At 42.6% G+C, this 23,478-nt stretch overlaps 1 protein-coding gene across 1 annotated transcript; it reads right to left on the bottom strand.

Moving 5' to 3' along the window:
* Window positions 1-9,200: 9,200 nt before the first annotated feature.
* Window positions 9,201-11,467, bottom strand: LOC147887598 (uncharacterized). The gene has a single exon (XM_087393505.1). It carries the CDS (start codon window positions 11,395-11,397, stop codon window positions 9,598-9,600), a length of 1,800 nt encoding a protein of 599 aa, XP_087249631.1. The 5' UTR covers window positions 11,398-11,467; the 3' UTR covers window positions 9,201-9,597.
* Window positions 11,468-23,478: the final 12,011 nt, after the last annotated feature.

Genomic DNA, 23,478 nt, shown 5'->3' with positions numbered 1-23,478 from the left:
ATGATTAGGAACGGCTTGCTGTTCCGGAATGAAAAGATTTGTGCGCCTGATGTTCTGGACCTAAAATCCAAGATTCTCTGGGAGTGTCATGATGCTCCTAGTGCGGGACATCCAGGTATACATAGGACTCTGTCTCTTGTGAAGCATACCTTTTATTGGCCTAAGATGCATGCATTTGTAGAGAACTATGTGGTAGGTTGCCGAGTTTGTCAAGTTACTAAGGCTGAACGCCTTAGGAGCGCGGGCTTATTACAGCCATTACAGATTCCAGGTAATAAATGGGAAAGTATTTCCATGGATTTTATTACTGGTTTACCTCGAACGCGCAAGGGTCATGACTCTATTTGGGTCATAGTCGACCGTTTGACAAAAATGGCTAGATTCTTACCTACAAGAACAACTATTTCAGCTGTTCAGTTGGCTCACGAGTTTGTGGACCACTTGTTCAAGCTGTATGGTTTGCCATCTGACATAGTCAGTGACAGGGACTCAAAGTTTACAAGTAACTTTTGGACACTTGTATTTGAGAAGTTGGAAACTACTCTAAGTATGAGTTCCTCGGATCATGCACAATCTGATGGCAGTACAGAAAAGGTCAACCAGTTGGTTGAAGACATGCTTCGGGCATATGTATCTAAGAGACAGTCTTCATGGGAAGATTATCTACCCATGATTGAATTTGCTTACAACAGTGCAAAGCATTCTAGTACAGGTTATAGTCCTTTTATGCTTATGTACGGGTTTCAACCTAAGTCACCAGTTATGGTAGGATTAAAAGGGATTCAAAATGATGCTGCTAAGAACTTCTTGCAAGACATGCAGGACATGTTGCAGTTTGCCAAGGAGTCTATTAGAAGTGCCCAAGATCGGGACAGATTTTATGCTAATAGACATCGTTCACCTAGAGAATTCTCTGAAGGAACGATGGTATATTTGAGAATTCCTAAGGAATCCAAGAGCCTAAGTACTGGTTTGGTTCCGAAATTATCCCCCAGATACTGTGGCCCATTCAAGGTCATTAAAAGAATTGGACCATTATTCCTCACGAACCTGAATCTATTCTTGAATTCCGTGCAAGACAGATTCGAAATCGTACTATCACGGAATACAAGATTAAGTGGAAGGATCGTGTTGAGGAGGATGCAACATGGGAGACATTACAAAACCTCCAAAGAACATTTCCCGATTTCTTAGCGAACTCAGGAGTGAGTTCTTAGAGGAGGGGGAGTATGTCATGTGCACGGATTGGTATCTGACGTGTACTAGTTACACAGAACTAGCTCAGGTTAGCCTGGGGAGGCTTAGAGCTAGGCAGGCTTGATTCTCGGGTTGAGTGGCAAGGGTACGAACTATTTATAGGTCTTCGCTATTTTTGGCGCCGGGGCCCGAGTCTATAAAAGAGGCCCAGGGGGTTCAGTTCTCAGTGCGCAGTTGGGAGCAAGTCGCGTTCCCACGTGCTAGGTCTGATCCTGGATTGTGTCGCGGACGCGCGCCTGCATCTTAGCGTAGCCCAAGTCCCAGTGGCAGATCCAGGGCTTCACAGCGCCACCTGGTGGTATGGGACACCAGGCTGGTTTGGATCTGATTGGGAGTTCGTGCCAGTAGCTCAGCTCGTGGCTCGGAGGGGACATCTTCTGATTCGGGATCACATCCCGTAGATGTCACGGTTGGGTGGTGAGCAGCCTGCTCAGTTCTGATGTTGTGTGTGGTTATTTTGCAGATCAGGGGTTTCAGGAGTGCTGGGATGTGTCACATGGGCTGCCATGTGGGCAGCACAGAGAGAAAGCATGTACCTGGCATTTGGAGGCCACCATGGAGGGCAGATCTGGCATGGCAATGCCCAGGGGTTGTCCACGATGGAAGGGGACTTGATTGTGCACGGATTGCAGCGCAAAAAGATGCAATGACCTGGTGCTGATGTCATCAGGCTGTACAAATGGGTACGGAGCAGACCTATAGGCCTGTAGAGGACCTGGATGGTCATGGACTTGCTGCAGCAGGAGGCGGAACCAGCAGGGTAGGTAGGCACAGTGTTATGGCAAGGCATTGGGGCAGGAATGAGCCCCACCTAGGGCTGGAGCAGGCCAGGACAAAGGGCTGGGAGGCCACGTGGCAGGCGGGCCAGCAAACACCAGAAATGGGCAGCCAACCAGGCCACCTGCTGGTCAGTTGGTTAGGGCTGCATGTCGGACTGTAGGCAGACCCTTGGGTTAGCCAAAATGACCTGGGGGGGTCAGCGGGTTTGTGAGGGCCTTGTGCCCTATATAAAGGTGCCATTTGGGCCGCCATATGCATCACTTGGAGCAGCCGTCTGACAAGTGGATAGGAGCAGTAGTTAGGACTTTCTTGGGCCTATATCCAGGAGGTGAAGGAGACCTAGAGAAGCTGCAGACTAAGCTTGAGTTGCTGCCCTAGGCTGGCTTTCCAGACAGCAAGATGGAAGGGATCTCTGGACAGAGAGTCTACATAAGCTCAGAGGAGCATGCCAACTCACAGATCTAGAGGTGCCAGGCATATAGTAGGAGGGCATTTTGGTAAGATCAGAGGACCACAGTTTGGTGGGACTCCGCATCTCCTTTTTTATTGTGTCCAATTTGTGGATGGACAAAAACATATATGTGTTGCTTCTATATTTGTCTTAGATGCACTGTCTATTCTAGCTTGCACACACACATCTATGATTGTGAAGTACACATAGTGTATGAAGTTTGATTCCGTAATGAAACACTTCTGCGTGTAATTCATCTATCAGTCTTCTGCTACGGGATACCCTCTAGTGGGATTTTCTTTTCTAACATGGTATCAGAGCCTTGATGGAAGTTCTTGGGAAGTGGAGCTTGAAGGCAAGGACCTTGCTGAAGGACGACCTTGATTCATTGCTTGGAGAAATTAGCTTCAATGTTTGAAGGATTGTACCTAGGCGGGAGGCTCAAATTTATGCAAGGGTTTGAAGGATTGCACCCAAGTGAGAGGCTCAGGTTCAGAAAGTGTACGACACTCTAAACTCTTTCTCTTCAGTTCATTATCATGGCCAATAGATATCAGATTCCAAACTTTGGTGAGACGGGCAAGCTCGACGGGACAAATTACCCACCCGTTGTGGATAATGAAGGTTCGGAGCCACTTCGTCTTGAGAGAGTCATGGGGGATTGCAGATGCGGATAGAGTTGTTGCATCAGGCCACCACGACCACTCCAACCACATCGAAGATAGCAGCAGTGTTGACACCAACAGACCCTCTTTTAGTGAGGTCACGACAAATCTCGGATGCGGAAGCCTTGGCTGTCGTTGTGGGTACGACGGCGGATATGGTGCTTCCTTACATACAGATGGCGAACACTTCTTTAGAGGCCTGGACAACATTGAGGGACATGTATGAACTCAACGAGGCAAGAATCTTGGACCTCAAGACATATCTGTATGGCATGAGGATGGATGAAGAGGAATCGGTACAAGAACACATCACCGAGATGAAGGTGGTCTCGGATCAACTGGCGGCAATTGGGACAAGCTCGACTAGGATGGCAAGGCTGTTGCTGGGAATGCTCCCCCAGAGCGAAAGTAAGTTTGTGGCTACGATGATTGCAGGGCAGAGGGCGGGCCCGATGATTTTCGAGGAGTTGGTTCTATTGCTGCTACAACAAAAGCTCAAGAAAAGAAGTACGATGGTACAGATAAGGATGACAAGGCCCTAGTAGCTCAAGACAAGAGAAAGGCAAGGGCAAGGGTAAGCCTGGTAAAGGCAAGCCCAAGGACAAATCTAAAGAAGGCGTTGACTCTTCAGATGAAGACAACAAGAAGAAGAGAAAGAAAGAGAAGAAGTGCTTCTATTGTGATGAGCCAGCTCATTTTGTGAAGGATTACAAAAAGAAGGCGGCTTATCAAAAGCACAAGGGTGCTAGCTTAAAGTCATCTCAATTGGTGGTCACTGAGGAACTTTTCTTGGAGGCAACTCCGAGTGCCATTAAGATTAGGTACATGTACCCCGGTGTTACTGTCAGGATGTTTGACATTAAGGATTGGTTAGGAGAGAAGTCATAGAACTTTGTGAAGGTGATGAATAGTGATGAGTGCCTGGAGCTATCTAGGTGTTTGGCTGGTGTTACTAACACAGAGAAGGATTCTTCGACGCGACATGAGGTCTCAAGGTCAGATAGAGATTGTGGCTTAGAGGGGGGCAAGACAGAACCACAGATGGAGCTTCACAGCCTAGGTAACCTGGATTTATGCCTGGGTCTCGGGTATGTTGTTTGGTTCCAGACCTAGCCAAACAGAGGGCAGGTTGAAACAGACCCTGAGAACTTGGTGCCTGGAGGACTTCAGGCTGTTCACACATCATGAGGGGAATAGTTGGAGGATGCTGGTACCTGGAGTGCTCAAGTTCGAAGGCGGGTTTGTGACTAAAGGTGGTGGTGCCATCGGGTGCTACCTTGGATAGACTTGGTCCAAACTGGTGTGCGAAGGCAGAACCGGACTTGGGGATTTCCTTTTCTAACAGATCCTGTCTTCCTTGCTGCCCTTGTAGACAGCCTATGGATGAAGACCTTTGAACTCTTTGTCTGCTGCACTCAGCCTCTCCCTTTGCTGCTCCAACTCCTCCTGGATGTGGGCCCAAACCTGGCTGGGGTGCAGCTTCAAGCTGTTCTTCAAACTGGATAGTGAATGAGCCCAAAGGGCTCTCCCTTCTAGGGCCAAGGGCCCTCAAAAATTGACCGAATGGGAGCTCCCAACCGACCGACCTGGTTGGCTCCCAACCAACCAGCCTAGCAGTCTGACCTGCCACGTGTCTGCCTGACACTGGCCCGGGTTATACCCGCCTTGATTCCACCTATTTCCAGGCCTCCTTTCTTGCCCAAAATCTCTGCCAAGCAGTCGCCTTTCTGCCCGCCTCTATTCTAGGCTAGTCAGTCCTGAAGACTCTGCATCAGTTTTGTACAACCTTGCTACAAGCATCTGTACAGATGTGCCTACATGCTGGCCCTGTTCTAGACCAACCAGGGCTGTCACGCCTTGCCCTGTCTGCTCCAATATGTGCACACAGACTTGCAGATGCTCCAAGCTGCTCCAAGTGATTGTGCCATCACTCAGCTTCCTTCTGTCCACCGGATCTGCTCCAGACACATGCCACACAGACTCCAAAGGCCTCCGGGTACAGTGTACACTCCTATGTGCTTCCGCATGGCAGCCTATGTGCTACCCATATGGCAGCTCCCTTGCTTGTCTTTTTACTGTTTGTTTACTGCCCACATAGCCAATGTGCTGTCCATGTGGCAGCCCTCTATCTTGTTTGTTTGGGTAAGTTTGCTTCCCACATGACAGCCATTGTACTGCCCATGTGGCAGCACCATCCTACCCTGGTCCACCTCCCCCATGCTCTTCTCATATGGGGGCTCACAAGTGGGAGGTCACCATAGTGAGTGCTCTCTGCATCTTATTTTCCTTGTGTATCTTCAATTCCACGTCCTTGTGAGTCACCTCGATCATTGTCTCATGAATTGTATGTACTTTTGCTTGGATCTGAGTAACCTGCGTATTGACTAAGTTGCCTAAAGTAGACAGCACCTGAGTTGTCAGGGAGGAAATGCATTCTTGGATCACTTCATGGATCCCTTCTTCTCTAGCTATATAATGTGTCTCTTCCCTTTTTTTCTCCATTTGTTGTAAATGTGTTTTGAGCTTTGCAATCTCTTGCTGTAATGAAAATATGTAATAATAAACTTACATTGCGCTTGTAGGATTGGGGCAGTTGCATATCATTTGTGTGTACAAAAGAGAGAAAGAAAAAGAAAGACAGCTCTTAACGTCTACCAAAGATGAGCACTAATGCTCTTTCTTTAATTGAATCTAAATATCCTCTTGATTGGAAGCTTTGGCACATAAATGCCACTAATCTATGTTTGCAGGCCAGTAATTATTTTGGAAATAAGAGTTTCTTTGCTTCTATGAGAAATAGGGTTACGGTAGAGCCTTCATGAAAAGATCTGCTAAGTTATCCTCTGTAGGAATGTAGAACAAGTGTGTCTCTCCAGCTGATAGTCACTCTCGAACATAGTGATAGTGCACCTCAATGTGCTTCGTACATGCTTGGAAGAAAGGTTTATGCACAATAGCCAAAACACTCTGGCTGTCAGTGTAGATCAATGTAGAACTGGTATGGATGACATCAAGATCTGTAAGTAATTTGCAGAGCCAAACACACTCTACTGCAGCTGTGAAGGCTGCCTTATACTTAGTTCACAGCTAGAATTCGCAACTGTAGGCTGTTTCTTGTTGAACCAAGGGATGCATGAAGAGCTAAGCATAAAACAGTTGCCACTGAGACACACGCTTGTCGTAACCAGCCCAATCAATGTCCATGAAAGCATGCATAACCAATGAAGACTAATCACCATGTAACTGTCCCAAATGCTGTGTGCCTTACATGTTGGAACAAAGGATGTCTAGTACTGTGAAGGATGCTTCCATACTAGCCTTACATATCTAAAGGAAGCCATACCAGAGTCAACATGGAACTCTACTCAGATAGCCAGCTTTGAGGGTTGGAAACCATATCATTGTTACATTTGACTCATGGAAGGGAAATTTGAGTTTCTCAAGCAAGCTAGAATTGAGGGTACAAGGATCTGGATATCAGATGATCTTACTCAAGATCAACTTAAGCACCAATGGAGCTGTAGAAAGTCAAAGCCAAGAAAGCAAGGAAATGAGCTGTCTACAGGAATGGAAGAGCAATTATCAGAGAGTTAAAAATTAAAATGTATTTCACCTAAAGACAGTCAGTCTAAAACTGACACATGGCTCTAATACGTCATCTTGCCACACCATGGCAGCATTAAATGCTAGCATTTTGTCAGATCTTAGAGATACAATAAGCACATCTAGTTCCCCATTCCCAGATTTGGTATTATAGGTCATTTTAGCCTTCTGCAGAAGTCAATACACCTTTCTTTCATTTTTACTTCTCACCCTCTCTCTCTGCACACACACACACCCCAAAAATTTTTAAAATAAAAGATCTAGGTCCTGTCATTTTGTGCCATTTTTAGGGTTTCATAGACAGGTCTTGCCCAAAAAAATTTCTGGACGTTTTCAGTGCAAAAGTTCTCTCAAAATGAACTCCTACCTACTATGAGTAACATTTTGCAATTAATCTTGTTACAAATACGCCATCTTTGTAAACCGATCTAGTGGTTCTACAAGTTCCTATGACTTTTAACCATTAACCGTATTATGGCTTCATATTCTTCCTCCATGGCTTAGACCCATGTTCTTACTTGGTGGCTTCTTCAAAAGATGCTAGATCTTCATCATTTGGCACGAGACAACATAGACCTTGATGCCTGGTTTCTTGTCCTTACTGGCTTTCTCCATTGGTTTTATGAACCCTCTTGGTAGAGGTTTTGAAGTTGATGTAGGCTGATCAACATTTCTCCAATTGAGAATGTTGAATATATGGATCACTGCCCCACCCGTGAGAGCAAGACACCTGTAATAAGCATGGGATACTTGGTTTGCCATGTGGCCATAGTGAGAAGGTGCCACATGGGAAGATCTTAGAGAATGTGAACTGCGGATGTGCAGCACCTAAGCTCGCATATGGTTGGCCGTGGCAACCAGGTCAGGGGAGGGTCAATGCCATTTGCAATGTTTTGTAGCTTAGTTGGATGTTCTAGGATTCTGAATCCTTGTAAATTTTGACACAAAGTAATGTTTGTTTTATGCGTTCAACTTCAAGGCTCTTTTTAAGACTTTTGATAATCTTATGACTACAGAATTTGAGCTTCTTTCTTGCTCAGTAACTGGTAGCTGTCCTTGAAATCTTTACTTTCCTTTCCTTCTCTTTGTGCTGTTACTTTGATTGAGCTGGTATATAGATTTTTCGCTTGTCAATGTAAGTGTTGGTAGTACCACTACTGTGATAATAGTATGAACCTGTTTCGTTTACTACAGCTTTGGAAACAAGAAAGCTTCTTTTGGGTGGGTCTCGTAGGAGATAATTCTTAAACTCTTTGCTCTATCAAGGGATTGATTTTACATCTAGCAAGGGACCAACCCTAATATTGATTTCACATCTAACAAGGGGCCAACCCTCATATTGGTCCATGCAGAAGACTGAACGGACTAATCAGGTCCACGTAATGCAGGGTCCTATCCCACCCCATTCCAGTATCAGCAGGCCTAGCAGGTCTTTAGGGCAGAACAGCAGGCAGATAGACAGCTACAGCACACAGAAGCAGTCCATGGGAATTCGCATAGAAGACAAGCATTATGTAGGGTATTGAAAACAAGGCAGGACTGTACATGGCGATGAGGTTCACCCCGAAGAAGATATGAGAGTAGAATGTTGATTAGCAAGTAGACAGTACAACCAGAGCTTCAGTATCCAAGTTCAGGTACATGGGCATCAACAATAGGCAGCCTTAGTAGGTTGCATCAGGTGGATGCATTGTGTTCAAGACAAATGATCTCTCTAGAAAAATCATGTGTGGTTGTTTACCATTTCTTTCAAGCTTTCATGTCCACTTCGCTTAGTCAGTTCATGCATTCACAATCTCCTGAAAGGGGAGGACTCTTACTGCGACATTTTTGTCTTCTTTACAAAGGGTAGTTCACAATCAGCCTATACACCCATAGATGTCTCTCCGACGACTAATTTGTTGCCCAATAAATACTATCATTCCATCAAAACGTATTTTAATACATCTGCAAATAACCATGTAGATACTTCCAATTCTTAGTCCGATAGAGACCAGAGTGGTAAGTGGGATTATTCCCAAGTCAATGTCTACATATGTTTACTTAGAAAGAACTACAGCATCTGCATTAAATACCACCTAAAGTGAAGTATAATCATGCCTTGCAGACAAAACCATTTTCAAGTATAGAGATTCAAAGCCCAAAACCCCTACACTCTGTGTCACAGGGCTATTTCCAAGCCAAGGACTACCTTGAACTTCTCATTTACACAACACACCAGCGAAAACCCCTATCCACATCACACCAAGATCTTATCTCAAACTTCCCATTTAAAACAAAATTCTTGAATCCCTATCCACATGACACCAAGAGCCTATGTTGACCAAGCATGTATAGACTGAATTGAAAAAGCTGTCCACCATTTATCTATTGGCCTCCAACGATTGAAGTGGGGTTTGACTGGTACATATACCTAGATGAATCCAGGAACATTCCCAAACTCCATCACATTAGTACAGTGCTGGATCCTCAGCTCCTAGTACCTTGAGCTGTTAGATGTCAATCCAACGCTTCAAACCCCCATCTTTGGGGGCTGCTCATACAAGATATTGGCCATCATGTAACCTCAGTATAGCCCTGGGGTTGCTTGGTTCCAATGAAATGCACAAGGCCCAAGGAAAGATGGCATGATCAGGTTCCTTCCCCATCAGGCCATGAAAAACTAGCATGCCATACTTGTACCAACCCTGCTTGTAAAACTAGTGAAACTGTAAATTGGGATTGGCTTCATATTGTCCTCACAAAATGTATGCACGATGAAGAGGGTTAGTCATCATGCATACATGGTACAACGGGGCAAGCCTCCATCTGTCTTTCTCATCACACAGAAAATACTTGCTATTAAATTCTGCTATCAGAGTCCAGACACGCAAACTGGCCATAGTAAGCCGTGACTGCTTTCAGCTTCCCATTCAAGAAGTTTCTTTCAACTTCACAAGAAAGTTGTGGTTTGGATGTAAGTGAGAGCTCAGCAAGTTGATCGATGTTGACATTGCGAGGTAAAAATAAAATAACACTGGATGCTATTGATTGGGCTACCTTGAACAAAGACAGCCCATCCATAGGTTGCAGCATGGTTTGAATGTCATAAACTTCAACATCCAAGTACTCTGGACCTCCCCATGGAGGGGAGAGAAAGACAACATCCGCTTGCAGGGAGGAAGAAACAACGAAGAAATCTCCTATTACAAAATCTATGAGATCTGCAACTCCATAAACGATTGCATTATGATGGGCATATTCGATCTTTCTTGGATCTTTATCAATGGCAATTACATAATGCCCTGCAAGGGCGAATTGAATGGCATTGCCACCAACCCCAGTAAACGCATCTACGATCACACCACAACTACAGCGTGCTGCTTGGTGCTTTGCAATTGCCTCAGGTGTGACGGAAAACCAACCTTCTTCATCCAGTTTCACCCCTGCATTAAATCTTGAAAACAGATGAAAGCGTTGAATCCAGTACTTGAAGATATTGGGACTGTGATCCCCCATAACACTAGATATATTTGCATGCTGGCAGTCTATCTTCATCATTAAGGAAGGAACTTTCTTTTTGCGTCTTTTGCCAATTACATCCTTCGAAGCTCCTACAGATTCATTGTCAGAACCAGCACCGTTCTTGTCAATTGAGTGAGACTGAGGTTTGCAAGTCTGGAAAGTTCCCACATCTTCCATGGAATCGTTGCAAACCGTGGAAGCCTTCTGCTCATCCTCATGATGCAGTGTGACATCTGCGTGCCTTCCTATTGCTTCACCTTTGTCAACAACCAAAAACATTGATGCCATCCCTTTTTCCAATTCGCCATCCGCAAAAGCTTCTGCGTTATCATTCATGTCACTAGACGTTTCTGTTGAAGGAGTACATGCATACTGCATGTCTGTGCTGTCTTCCATTTTTTGAGACGAATAGGCATAAAGCTCCAAGCCTTCGGGAGGCTCCCATGTTGTCTGTAACGTATCAGAGTTGTAAAAATAATACCTTCCGTATTGATGGTCCCAGTACGGCACCCAAGAAGAGGCAGCGCCTTCATGATTCATATTTCCATCACGCTCAGCACTGACGTCCTCAGTTAGTGGGCAACTGGGGAGAGGTGTAAAAGCATTACCGACGTTCACCTGTTCAATATATATCGCCTCAACTCCGCTCTGTATTGAAGAGGTCGCTAAAGACGTTAGATCCTCGTCAAGTCCTTTTGACGCAATATCAAACCCAGCGTCGTCGTCATTATTCTCGCTGATACTAAGTGCATAATCAGAAAAGGCCACGACCTTCTGACTTTTTCTGGGTCTGGATTTCCTGTATTTCCTGGATTGCCTAAAGCCCCTAGTGTTTGAACTCGTGACAAAGGATGTGGGCAGCCCCAATGCAGACATTTGTGAGCTTGAGTCGTCATCATTGACAAATAATAATTGCTCCGCTTCCTCAGTGTGTTCAACATCCCTCACATCCTCAGACAATTGGGAGGACTGTGTCTGAGAAGCAGCTTTCCTGGGAAAAAGCAAGGAAAAATCTTCGGAAAGATCACAAACAGCGCTGTCAGTAAGGAGGACATCCTTGACAGAGAGCAAAGGGTGATCCGGATGAGTCTTGTGCACCGACAGGTACTCCATGAAGACGGTGGGGAGCTCACGCATGATGATGAATCGATGATCAAAGTAAACGCAAAATAGCAATCAAATCTATCTTAAGAAGGTTTACAGTAGCATTGAGTTCATAAAATAGACATGACAAGGCCTCAAATTTGAAGGCTTGCCTCCAAGTTCCCTCTACTCAGAACTAGGGTGGGTCGACCTCCTATCCCCTACGGCAAAGGCTGAATGAATTACGAAATTTATATTAAATCGATTGAAATTAACAATGTTTTAAATTGAAATGAAAAAAGTAACTTCACCATATCAGAATTGTATGCTTTTTGCTTTTTTGCATTTAAAAAGCAGAGAGATGCTTTTACACACGTGTTTTTATGCTATTTGAATAAAATTTTCATAATTGACATTAATTAAAATCAAGCTAAGGGCTCATATTTGTTACACGTGGCTCAAGGAGATGGAAGAAAATCAAAAAATATGATTTTTGTAAGTTTTGAAAGTCAAGAAAGGGAAATACTTGACTATAAACTAAGTAGTCAATAGTAGGTTCAAGCAAATGCCGTGTGTGTTTAAGTGTTCCCTTCTTGCGAGTACTTCCCCCCCACAGAAACAGATAAAAATTTAGAATATGCAAAAGCAAAAGTCAACAAACAAGGTGAAATTCAAAACATATATATATATATATATAATCTTTAACGTATTAACCCACGGACACAAAAAAAAAGAGGAGAGGACACATGGCAGCTTGGAGGAGAAGAGCCTGCCACATGTCACAAAGCAGGAGCTCTTGGATGGAGGCTTGGAGGGGAGAGGAGATAGAAAGACAAGAGGCAGCTTTAGGGGCAATGAGGAGATAGAAGGTCAATGGAATGGAGAAGATGGAAGGTCACCTTCGGGAGGAAGGAGGAGATGGAAGGCTAATGGAATGAAAGGAGGAGATGGAAGGTCTCGAAGCCATGGGTTAAGACTTAGACAAAATTTAAGAATCAAAGATCCACCTTCAGATGGGGAGTGGTTGAGGATGGTCATGCATCTTTGCATGTGCAAAGCACGAAGCACGAGTTCAGTACTCGTATACTTTATATAACCACACATAGTGTGAACGGGGAGGCGGTGCGCGTCCTTCCCCAAAGAGTTATAATCCGAGGGAATGGGCCCTTCCCCATGCGTCGAGATTGGGATTGTCAAGAATATTAGCACCTAGATTGAGTATCGTGAATATGTAAGAGACTGACATATTTCCTAAATCTCAATGGGCGTGTTTGAGCATCCGAATTCGTGTATGCACCAAGTATGTACGTTTGCTTCACTTTCTGAAAAGATGCAAAAAACTCGTCTGAAATGGAAACAATATTAGTGTTGGAATGTAAACGACATTTTGAGAATACGTTTATAAAGTACTACATGTAATGTTGCAATATAAAACGACATTTCTAATGAAAGTAAAAAAGCCTTTTATATTAATGTAACTGAACGATGAATTAATTACGACAAATTTTGAGCCGAGGCTTTTTACATGCAAGGAAAATCAAAGTTTCCTTTGCCATATTAAGTGTAGCACCTCAAGATAGGATGATGGGAACCACTTTGATTTTTTTGAGTGCATCTTTATATTAGCTTGACATTTCATCTTCTTGTTTTGTATATAAATATTCTTCTCATTAAGAGACTTCTGGATAATCTTCCAATTTTTTTTTTGATTTGTTGATTTATGGGTACTTGTTGACGATGCAATTGTTATGAAAGTAATTATCAAGAAGTCAAAGATTACTGTATCAAGCTATATGCCTATGATGCCTTAGTTAATACTGAAAAATCTACTAGATCTCAATCAATTACAGACCTGAAATCACACAAGTCACTACATCATTACGTTACCCAACAAAAACAACCAAATTTTATATGCACGAGTGCATAGATATCCTAGATCATCCATAAGCTAACACAAAAAACATGATGACAAGGCATCGCACAAATCTCTAATCAATCCACATCGGTGGATTTGCCATTTGCCAAGTACATCTCAAGGATGAACTCGGAAACTCTCTTGCATACATTGGCATCTCACAAGTAATGCCTGATAATATCTTCACCGGTAAGTTCAACAAACGGTTCTGACTTTGTACAATGACTTTTCCACCACCGTAGCAAAACAATCAATTCTGTCCATCTTTTGTGAGTCTACATGCTCTTCACAGCAAAAGAATAGAAGCCATCAACTTGCCTCTCATGATTAGTGATCCATTAGTAAGGGAGCCGAGGCCTTCTCTTGTATTTATCACATGTTTGATAAAGGCCCAAACCTCGAGCCGTAAAGATTAAACCTCATTAATATAGTAAGGGACACCAAATACCTCATTAATAAAGGCCAAAACCTATAACCCTAAAAATTAAACCTTAAACATAGTAAAGGGACACCAAATATTTCATTTAGCACCACTAACTTATGGTCATTAGGACCATCCGAGACAAGAAACCACCATTCGGGGAAACAAATTCCAAGGTTTAAGAATAGAGAGCCTCAGCAAATTTCAGACAAATCATAGTCAAGTGGATTACAAAAAATTGCAATCGGATTACATGGGTTCGTCTATGAATCTATATGACCTTGTCCTTAACAACAAGGGCATGATCTTCCTCTAGGTAGCCAAGCCTTCAGACAATGAGCGTTCTTTTTAAATGTCTTGCGCATATCGTCCTAGCAAGCTTTCTCTCTCTCTCTCTCTCTCTCTCTCTCTCTCTCTCTCTCTCTCCTTGTTTCTCGCAATTCATTTTTTGGATCTCAATCTTCTCCCCTCCCTTCCCTTCCGCTCTCTCTCTCCCTCTTCTTCCCTCTACCGTGACCTTCTTCCCCCCTTCCTTTCCCCCTCCCCATGGCTTCCTCCCCCTCTCCTCCCCTTTGCCTCCCTCCTTTCCCTCGCTTATGTTCATCCTTCGCTCCCATTATCATACATTCATTCTGCCCTCCAATGTAGCTGCAAAAGTCACCCCTACTACCTGGCCTTTTTTCAAAAATGCTTGCATCATCCTCTTCACCTCGCTAATTCATGAATCGTGACCCAAATCTACCCTACAATGTTGTCATAAGAAATGATGCATCCTTCAAGAATCCTGTTCAACTGCAGTCGTCTGTCTCTCTCCACGTCCTCCTCCTTTACCTTGGCCTCAGCACCCTACATCCAAGGTACCTTGACCTTTTTCATTCCTGCATCGAATTGACACTCTGCACACGTTGCACAATTGAACTTTGCACCTGTTGAGCATGCGCAATAAACTAGGCGATTCTCGAGTCTACCATAGCAATGCGACTTCTTCAACATTGCTGCATGTGGCAGCGATGTCCCCCTGAGAGGCTCTGAGACTAGGACCCAACGCCTTCGCTCACAAAGCTGTCGCCTGGGGTTGCACCGAAAACACCACTTGACTCACAACTTTGATCCAATCAATCGGCTCAATGTCTTGAACGTCGTCTGTGGCGAGCCACCACAGAGGCTGTAGACATTTACTACTCTGATAGAAAAGCTCATGATATCTAGCAGCTGCAATTGAATTATGGCATATTATAGAACGATTTGTCTAATCATTGAGAAGTTGTGCACTTGTGCACCAAGTGCAAAAGTGAAGCTAAATGTGATAAAGAAATTGCAAAGGAGATCTTCATCATTTGCACCAAACATTGACGATTCGCGTTCAATCTCATGTCAATGTTAAACTCACGTTTTCAACAATCAGTCATGCATACATCTCGAGCTTTTACGTTAAATAGTGAATCTAGATAGAAAGAAGAAGAATAATTCAAAAGAGTGCTTTACGAACTCGCACCGAAGAATCTTGTCCTTCCTACACCTCCTGTCACAAATTCTTGTTTCTTGCTATTACTTAGAACGAACTCTTTGTTCAAACGTTTATATAGATTTCTCTTATTTTGTGTTTCAAAAGCAAGGATATGCTTTTACTTCTGTTTCACTTTTTGGATGAAAGTTGAAAGCTTCACGGTTAAAACCTCGACAGTTCAGATTCAACAATACAAATCAACATCAATGGCTCATATTCATGACACATGGCTAAACGAGGTGGGAGAAAACCAACATCTCTTTAGGCTACCTACCGTAATTATAATGGGTAGTAAGAGCTAGCCCCATTGGCTAGAGTGGATTTCTGTTGAGTTTCATTAGTTGGACTCGGCAAGGGAAAAGCAACACCCTTCCTCTGACAAGCAAACCAATTCATATGTGATTCAGTAGATTTGTGAATTGGAGGACTTGTGTGACCAGGCTCTCAGAAGTCATCCTTCTACGTAAGCTATTTTCCATCATTTATAAAGAGCTCTTTAAGAAAATTTTCCCAACTTGGCACTTCTTTTTAACGGTTCAAAAACTCCTTTGAAGGGAGTTGCTTCCTTCAAATTCAAGGACTAGACATGGGTTTACGATAGGATTCAATTTATCATCATCACTCCCATCATAGTTTAGGATGGGAATATTCATACATCCCTTGGAATTTTTGGCTTGCCCATACGAAGGCCTTATGTGCGATAAGAAAGAAAAATAAATATTTTTAAAGAAATTTCTTTTTATTTTAAGGTGATTGGTCCATGTATGCTCCATTGAATTGTTTATAGGCTGTTGTAAGAGGCTTTTAATGCATGCATTCATTGACCTATCCCCCCCCCCCCTTCTCTCTCTCTCTCTCTCTCTCTCTCTCTCTTTCTCTCTCTCTCTCTCTGTCTCTCTCTCTCTGCAAGCCACATGAATGAAATTCATCTTATTTATGCAAGGCAACGTATAGAAGTGTTGAAGGATTTGGAAGCTCATGAAGCCACTTGGCATCATTGATGCCATAGATTTCAATCATAAAACACGAGTAAAAGCACCCACTAAAAGCCCCCAACCAATAGCAAGTTTTTTCATGAAAGGCAGATAGCTAATCATTTCTAAAGAGAAATCGGCCATGACAATGATGAAAGAAGTGGGTGAAAGAATGAAAAAGTCTGCACGCTTAATGCATGTGCCTTTCAAGTTTAATGTTCATCAAGAATTAGAGCTTGAACGTGTAGCCTCGTCGATTGAAAAGCCCAAATACTTTTCGATTGGATCCATGACAGCAAGCATCTCATTCTTTCTGCGGCACTGATGTTTCCACATTAGCAGGCCAACAACAAAAACAAACTTTCATAAACTTTGAGGGGCGATGGTGATTTCTTTGTTTTATGCTTATAGGTCCTCTCCACTAGCTTTAACCCTGGCATCCCGAAGCTCTTGCCATAAATTCTAATCAATCGCTCCATCATGTGCCAGACAAGGATGGAAATAAGTCCCTGGGAAACCAACGAGATGAACTTCAGTTGCTTTGGAACATGCACGCAAAGATCATCACCATCGTTGAGAGGAGGCATTAGAGCTGGCATTCTTTTGTGAAGCTCAACGTTTCGACTCTCTCTTCTTCAATTCGCTTCAAAAGATATCAGTATACTCAAAACGCTACCTCTTGGATCTCCCCTGATTACCACCCACATTTGAGTAGTAGATTAGACACAAAGAAATGCAAACCGTTGTGTATGACTCAAGGATTTGCACCTATTATAAAAACCTGCTTGATATTGTCGATAGTCTCATTCAAACCCCAATGCTTCAAATTTGCATTGTTGTGAAACATTTCCAAACTAATATTGGTATGGAGGTGACGCTTACATGGCTCCTTGGGGTTCAACATTTCAATCAATGGATTGGTTTGTTATTAGCACATGAGAAACAATTTTTCAACGGCCAGTGCATCTCAAAGGTTTGTCTTTGAGAGTTGCTTAGCAGTGCGACCTATTGGCTAGATCGGGCTAAAATTGTTATTTGAGCTAAGTTTCTAACTTCATTGAGAGCAAGAAGGTTTGTGAATCATGGGGGTGCTCATGCTAGAGAGCAGTGAGCTGCACGTAAGGAATTGCAACCATGCGTTCAACTTGCATCAGTAGCAACAGTAGCTGCAAAAGATTCCCATGCCAAGTGCCTTTACTTTAAGTTTCTTGCTTGAATAGTTCTCCGTCTTGTTTTTGCTCCCTTATATATATATTGACTCTCATTGTCTTGCATTGAAGGATTTGTGCACTTTCATGGTTTCTAGAGCACTTGTTAAACCCACAACCAGCCAAGTCTTGTCATGCACAACATAGTCCACTCAGGACACTTCTTGTGAACTCCTATACCACCTTGTATCTAGTCTTGATTATCTAGAGCTTGTGTCTCTAGTGTTATGCAGGTTCTTTATAGAAGAGATTTCACAACTTCTCATGCAATTTTCTCTAGATTGGCAAGAAAAGTTTGATAATATGGAAGCAATTGCCAACTTTATATTCTCGGGCCTTTGGTTTGATGAGTGCTTTAGCATAATGGTTTCACACATCAATTTACCAAGATAGAAACTATGCAGAATTTAAACATAAGATTAATCTCTTCATATCGTAATACCAACCTAGCTATAGATACATAACATTAATGTCTTCATATTGTAATTCCAACCTAACTACAAATACATTATTATGCTCATGCCATTGACTACTATAGCTCATGTATTTATTCAGTCTTTATTTGTTGTTATTGAATATGTGCCTCTCACCGTATGTAGTCTAGCTTTCTCTTTCTTATTGGAGTGTTTTTTTATTGTGATGCAGATTACAAGACCGAACTCAATGTCATCGGCCCTGTCTCACAACATTCATCACACACTCTTGCCACCTAACAAACATTCAAAAGGTAATCTTCTTATGTTAGCTATTACACTATTCAAAGGCCAATGGACCAAAACCGAAGACCGATGGATCATTACACATGTAGGAGAAGCGTGCCACCTCTCCAACTACACACTGTGTGGCTATATTTACTTTATATATATATATATGTACATATGTATATGTGTGTGTGTGTGTGTGTGTGTGTGTGTGTGTGTACACACACACACATATTGTAAGTATATCTTTTAAATCAATTAAATTTGCATATTGAGAATTCCTCTCTTTTGATGCATGTTCTCGATGCGAGTGAACATTCTATCAGCAAAGAATGTTGAGGAACCATCTCAACATCATATGTTCGATATTTTGCATAGCACTAACACATAAAGTGCTATAAAGGAAAGGGTTAGAAACCCTAACCCTTACCCTAAAGGGATTTGCATATATTCTACATTTTTAACTAAATCTAGTGTACAATTAGTCATTTGTGGTGTGCTCTCTAGCTATGCCCTCTCTCCTCATCTCCACTGTTCTCTTCTCCTCTCTCCATATTTGTTCATGGTATCAGAGCTCCCTTTCCTTCCATTGAGGCATTGAGACTCAAGTGCGAGAGATATTGATAGAGAGCAATAAGCATCCATTTACTTCCACTAAGTGAGAGTATTTCTGTCCATTGAGAGAAATTTATATTCATTGGGTTGTTAGTTTTGAGTGAGAGGTTCTTGAGTGTGAGTGATAAAATTTCATTCAGTTCTTCATGATGTTCCTTGCTTTTCTTTAGATTGTGAGAGACTAATGCGGTAAAGAGCTTTCAAAGCTCAAATTTATAGGGGGAGAGAGAGAGAGAGAAATCTTCTTGTGAGTCCTTCATACTCTTCATACTCTTCTGCTCTCTTGGAGGTTGTGTGTAAGCTCCATCAAGCTCCATTGAACCCCTTCACCGCACCATGTGAGATTGCAGCAACTCCATAGCCTCGACCAAATGTATCTACCACATCATTAGTAGCTCGGTGGATGCCACATTAGCACGTCATCTTATCCTACCACGTCATCAACATTCTTGAGCCATGTGCCATGTCACCTGACACGTTACCACTACCACGTAGGCAGCCACGTCAACACATCCATGTCATCGCTACTCAGTCAGCATCAACATCAGCTTTGACCACGTCAACAGGCTAGTCATCCATACCCAATCACTTGCTAGCTCAGTAGCCACCTCATCACTACCACGTGGCACTGACCCCCTACTAAGCACTACTACATCTCCATAGGCACACTTGGCACCTTCCATGTGCACTTAACTTCCACCTAAACACAACCCCTACTAGGCACAATCTCTTGTTAAGCAGTTATTGGATGCTCCATATGCACACAGGCGCACATCACATAGTGATTTACTGGAACCTCCCTTGGCATGTGACTATGAGTGCCACATCATCATTTGCACCCCTTTTTGCCCCTCCATCTAGATCAAGCCGTATCTCTTGATCCAAGAAGAGTTTGAGGGCGCTCCAAAAAGGAAAAACACTTGATTTTTTATGCTCTACATGATTGTGACATCACACACATATTTTGGCGCAAGTATCACACACTTTTGAGTCTTGGCGATGGACAAATCCACATTCTTGCACGCAAATTACCTCTACATCGATGCAATTGACCTATCACCTAAAACAAACAAAGAAAAGGAATTATTTGTTGCTTTTTCATTACTCGACGGTGGTATAGATCTAGTTCAAAGCATATTAGATCATCCATAGTGGAGAGAACTCCAAAGCAGCCAATCGAAGCCATGCCCAAAAATTCCTAAATAGTTCCTACTCCTTGGAGTCAATCCCTTTGCTCACATGCAGTTTCACATCATCACATTTCCTAAAACCCGACGTTCCATAGTTCAATGAGAAGACTTTATAGTTTTCAAAGGCATTGACCGATTGCTCAGTGGAGCAGATTGCACATTTGTTCATTTTGCTCTCACATGCCACCATTGTAAAGTCTTATAGGCTATTTTTTCAGTATTATGCACATCATTTAAGTCTTGTAAGGCCTCTTGGCTATTCCCACCATCATTTTCCACAAGCCTTGTAACAGATTGAATTAATATTGTAGTTCTATCTTCACCAATAGTTCAGATTGCACTTGATACAATTAGTGTATTACAGTTGATTTAGATAGTGGTTTCATAGGCACTTTGAGTACATTTCTTGCACCATGTCTATGACTAGCAACCTCAATTTGGAGGCATCTGCTAAGCTAGGCAACTTCAACTACGGCACATGGAAATACCAAATGGAGACCATTCTTGTACTTTAATACAAATGGGAGTATGTCGATGGGTCTAGACCTAGACCATTGGACAATCGAGCCAGTAGTAGCTCCACTCTCACTGTTGCCACATCACTAGCAATGGGATGTAGAGCTGCACCAACAATGTTTGCACCTGTAGTAGATCCTGCCATTGCCCAAGCATAGGCAAAATGGGAAAAGAAAGACAAATATGCATTTCATTTGATTAAGCAGAATGTGCAAGATGTCATGCTAGGACATCTCAACACCATGAAGACATCAAAAGAAGCATGGGATATGTTTGTAGCTCTCTATGTGTCTAAGAAGACTTCTAGGATTCTCACACTAAGAAACCCAACAAACTAGAGTTTTTGCGATAGCAATGAAACTGGTAATTCCTATTGACAGAACTTACTTGCCCTCGTAAAGACTCACACTCTTATCTTTCCGTTGTGGGAATGATGGATTCAAGGTTAGATTTACTTGACCCACATGCATACCTTTGGGAGGTGAACTCTAAAAGCTCAGTTAACCTTGCATTAATATGATGCTTCAAAAGCAATCTTATGTACCTTGGCATGCTCAACAACTATGGATGATCTCATAGCATTAATTGAACGCACAACATGGAGAAAGACAAAGATAATTTATACCAGACAAAAAGATGACTTGAATTTGTAATACCTGAATTTATAGCTTGGATGTTGAAGCTTCAAAAATATAATTTAGATAGTTGGCTATTTGTTTTGACAACCATGATATAGTACCTTGACCGAGAAAAAATGCATATCCTTGTGTGGATCTCCTGGTCTCATGATCTCTTGCATAGTCACTATCATAGTATCCATGCAACCTTGGATGACTTCCTCAATATTTTGATCCAAACTGTCTTGTACCTCTACTGTACCTTAAGACTTTTTTGGTTGCATTCTAGTGAGACTGTTTTGGATTTGCCATAAACTGTGCAAGTGAACTTAATGCATATTAACAAATATCTGGCCGTGTGATAGTCATGTATATGAGAGATCCGATGAGCTATCGATAGTACCTCTCATTGACTATAGGCTTTTCTGGATCTTTTGTAACTTTCAAACTGTGTTCCATGGGAGTGGCTACAATCTTCCAATCTACCATATGAAACTTCTTCAGGAGACTATCAACATATTCTAGTTGACTCATGAAGTTGTTGTCTGAATCTCTCCAAAACTCAATTCCAAGACAATAATGCATAAGTCCAAGATCTTTCATGTCAAACTCTATAGATAAGTCTTATTTCAATGCTATCATTAAGATCATCTATGTACAAAAGTGCAATAGTGATGTCTTCCCCTTGAACTTTGTACCAAAGATCTTTCATGTCGAACTCTACAGATAATTCTTGTTTCAAGTTCTTGATGAAGCTATCATTCCTTCGATTGTACTTTGAGAGTGCTCTCAACGAAAGCAAGAACGGAAGAGGGAGAGAGAGAAACAGAGAGACACAAGTTTTGGTGGGTGTAGAACACCCTAATCTTCTTTTTCATTCATTTATATATGTGTTTGAGTATTGTACATAACCGGGGTAAAGGCACAATGACCTTTAACCCCCATAACCTCCCACTTAAAGGACAATGTGCCTTTAAGGGAGAATAACCAGTGAGCATACTATCCAATGCCCATCAATACACGACAATACTCAAACCGCTGACTAGGTAGACTCTTCGTCAGCATATCTGCAGGGTTATCATCTGTATGAACCTTGACAAGCTCTATGCGCTTGTCCTCAAGTACCTCCCTGATGAAATGGTACCTGACCTCAATGTGTTTGGTCTTTGCATGAAAGACCGGATTCCGTGCTAGCTAAATAGCACTCATGGAACCACTATGCAATGTCGGTACACTTGTATGGATCCCCAAATCTCCCACTAGCCGATCAAGCCATATAGCCTCCTTGCAACCCTTTGTCTCCCAGAACGTGAAGATGTTGTCCAGGATACTACGCTCTTGGACAAACCGAGTTTGTGTGTCATGGATGATGGGCTGCAACATACTCAGCCTCTGTGGTAGACAAAGCAATCCACTTTTGTGTGCGAGACATCCACGATATTGCACCACCTGCAAAGGTGAACACATAACCAGAAGTGGATCTCCTACTATCCACATGCCCTACATAGTCTGAATCTGTGTACCCAAGTACACGCATGTCTCCTCTACCAAAGCAGATGCACATCTCCTTGGTACCATTCATGTACCTCATGATGCACTTAACTGCCTCCCAATGCCTCTTTCCTGGATTAGCCATATACCAGCTAACAACTCCCACTGCAAATGCAATGTTTGGTCTAGTAGCTATCATAGCATACATAAGACTCCCAATTGCTGATGCATAAGGAACCTTGGCCATCATGGCTCTCTTCTCATCTGATTTGGGACTATCTGTATGACTCAGTTTCACATATGGATGCAATGGAGTACTGATTGCCTTCCCCCCCTCCATATTGAAATGCTGCAATACTTTTGTAACAACATACTCTTTTTGTGAAAGCCAAAGGAGTTTCCTACTCCGATCACACGTGATGCACATACCAAGAATATGACCTACAAATCCCAAATCTTTCATATCAAAGGCCTCATGCAACTTGGCCTTTAATGCATCTAGCTCATAAGTATTCTTGCTAGCCAATAGCATATCATCCACATATAGTGCCAAGATTATTAGGCTATTATCCTTAGCCCTTTTAGTGTAGAGGCAATGATCAATTTCACTCCTTCTAAAACCTTGGGACCGAATGAAAGCATCAAACTTCTGATACCATTCTCTAGGCGCTTGCTTAAGACCATAAAGACTCTTCTTTAGCTTGCAAACTAAATGCTCTTTGCCCTTTTCTTCAAAGCCTTCTGGCTGCACCATGCAAATCCCCATGCAAGAAAGCTGTCTTGACATCCATCTGCATAAGCTCCATATCCTCTGATGCCACTAGTCCAAGCATGCATCTAAGTGTGGTCATCTTCACAACCGGAGAGAATATCTCATCAAAGTCCACACCCTTCTGTTGCTTGAACCCTTTAGTGACCAAACGGGCCTTGTACCTAGGCATATCATCAACTGTGACCTTCATTTTATAGACCCATTTACA

Source organism: Dipteris shenzhenensis, chromosome 22 (genome assembly GCF_047967505.1).
Source record: "Dipteris shenzhenensis isolate YYH24624 ecotype China chromosome 22, Dip_SZ_1.0, whole genome shotgun sequence".
Lineage (NCBI taxonomy): Eukaryota > Viridiplantae > Streptophyta > Polypodiopsida > Gleicheniales > Dipteridaceae > Dipteris > Dipteris shenzhenensis.
Note: the sequence above shows the minus strand (reverse complement) of the source record. Positions and strands in the feature narration are given on the sequence as shown.

Bases quoted from the DNA above. Each gene is read 5' to 3' on its own strand.
- LOC147887598 (XM_087393505.1), bottom strand. From the start codon at position 11,397: ATGCGTGAGCTCCCCACCGTCTTCATGGAGTACCTGTCGGTGCACAAG.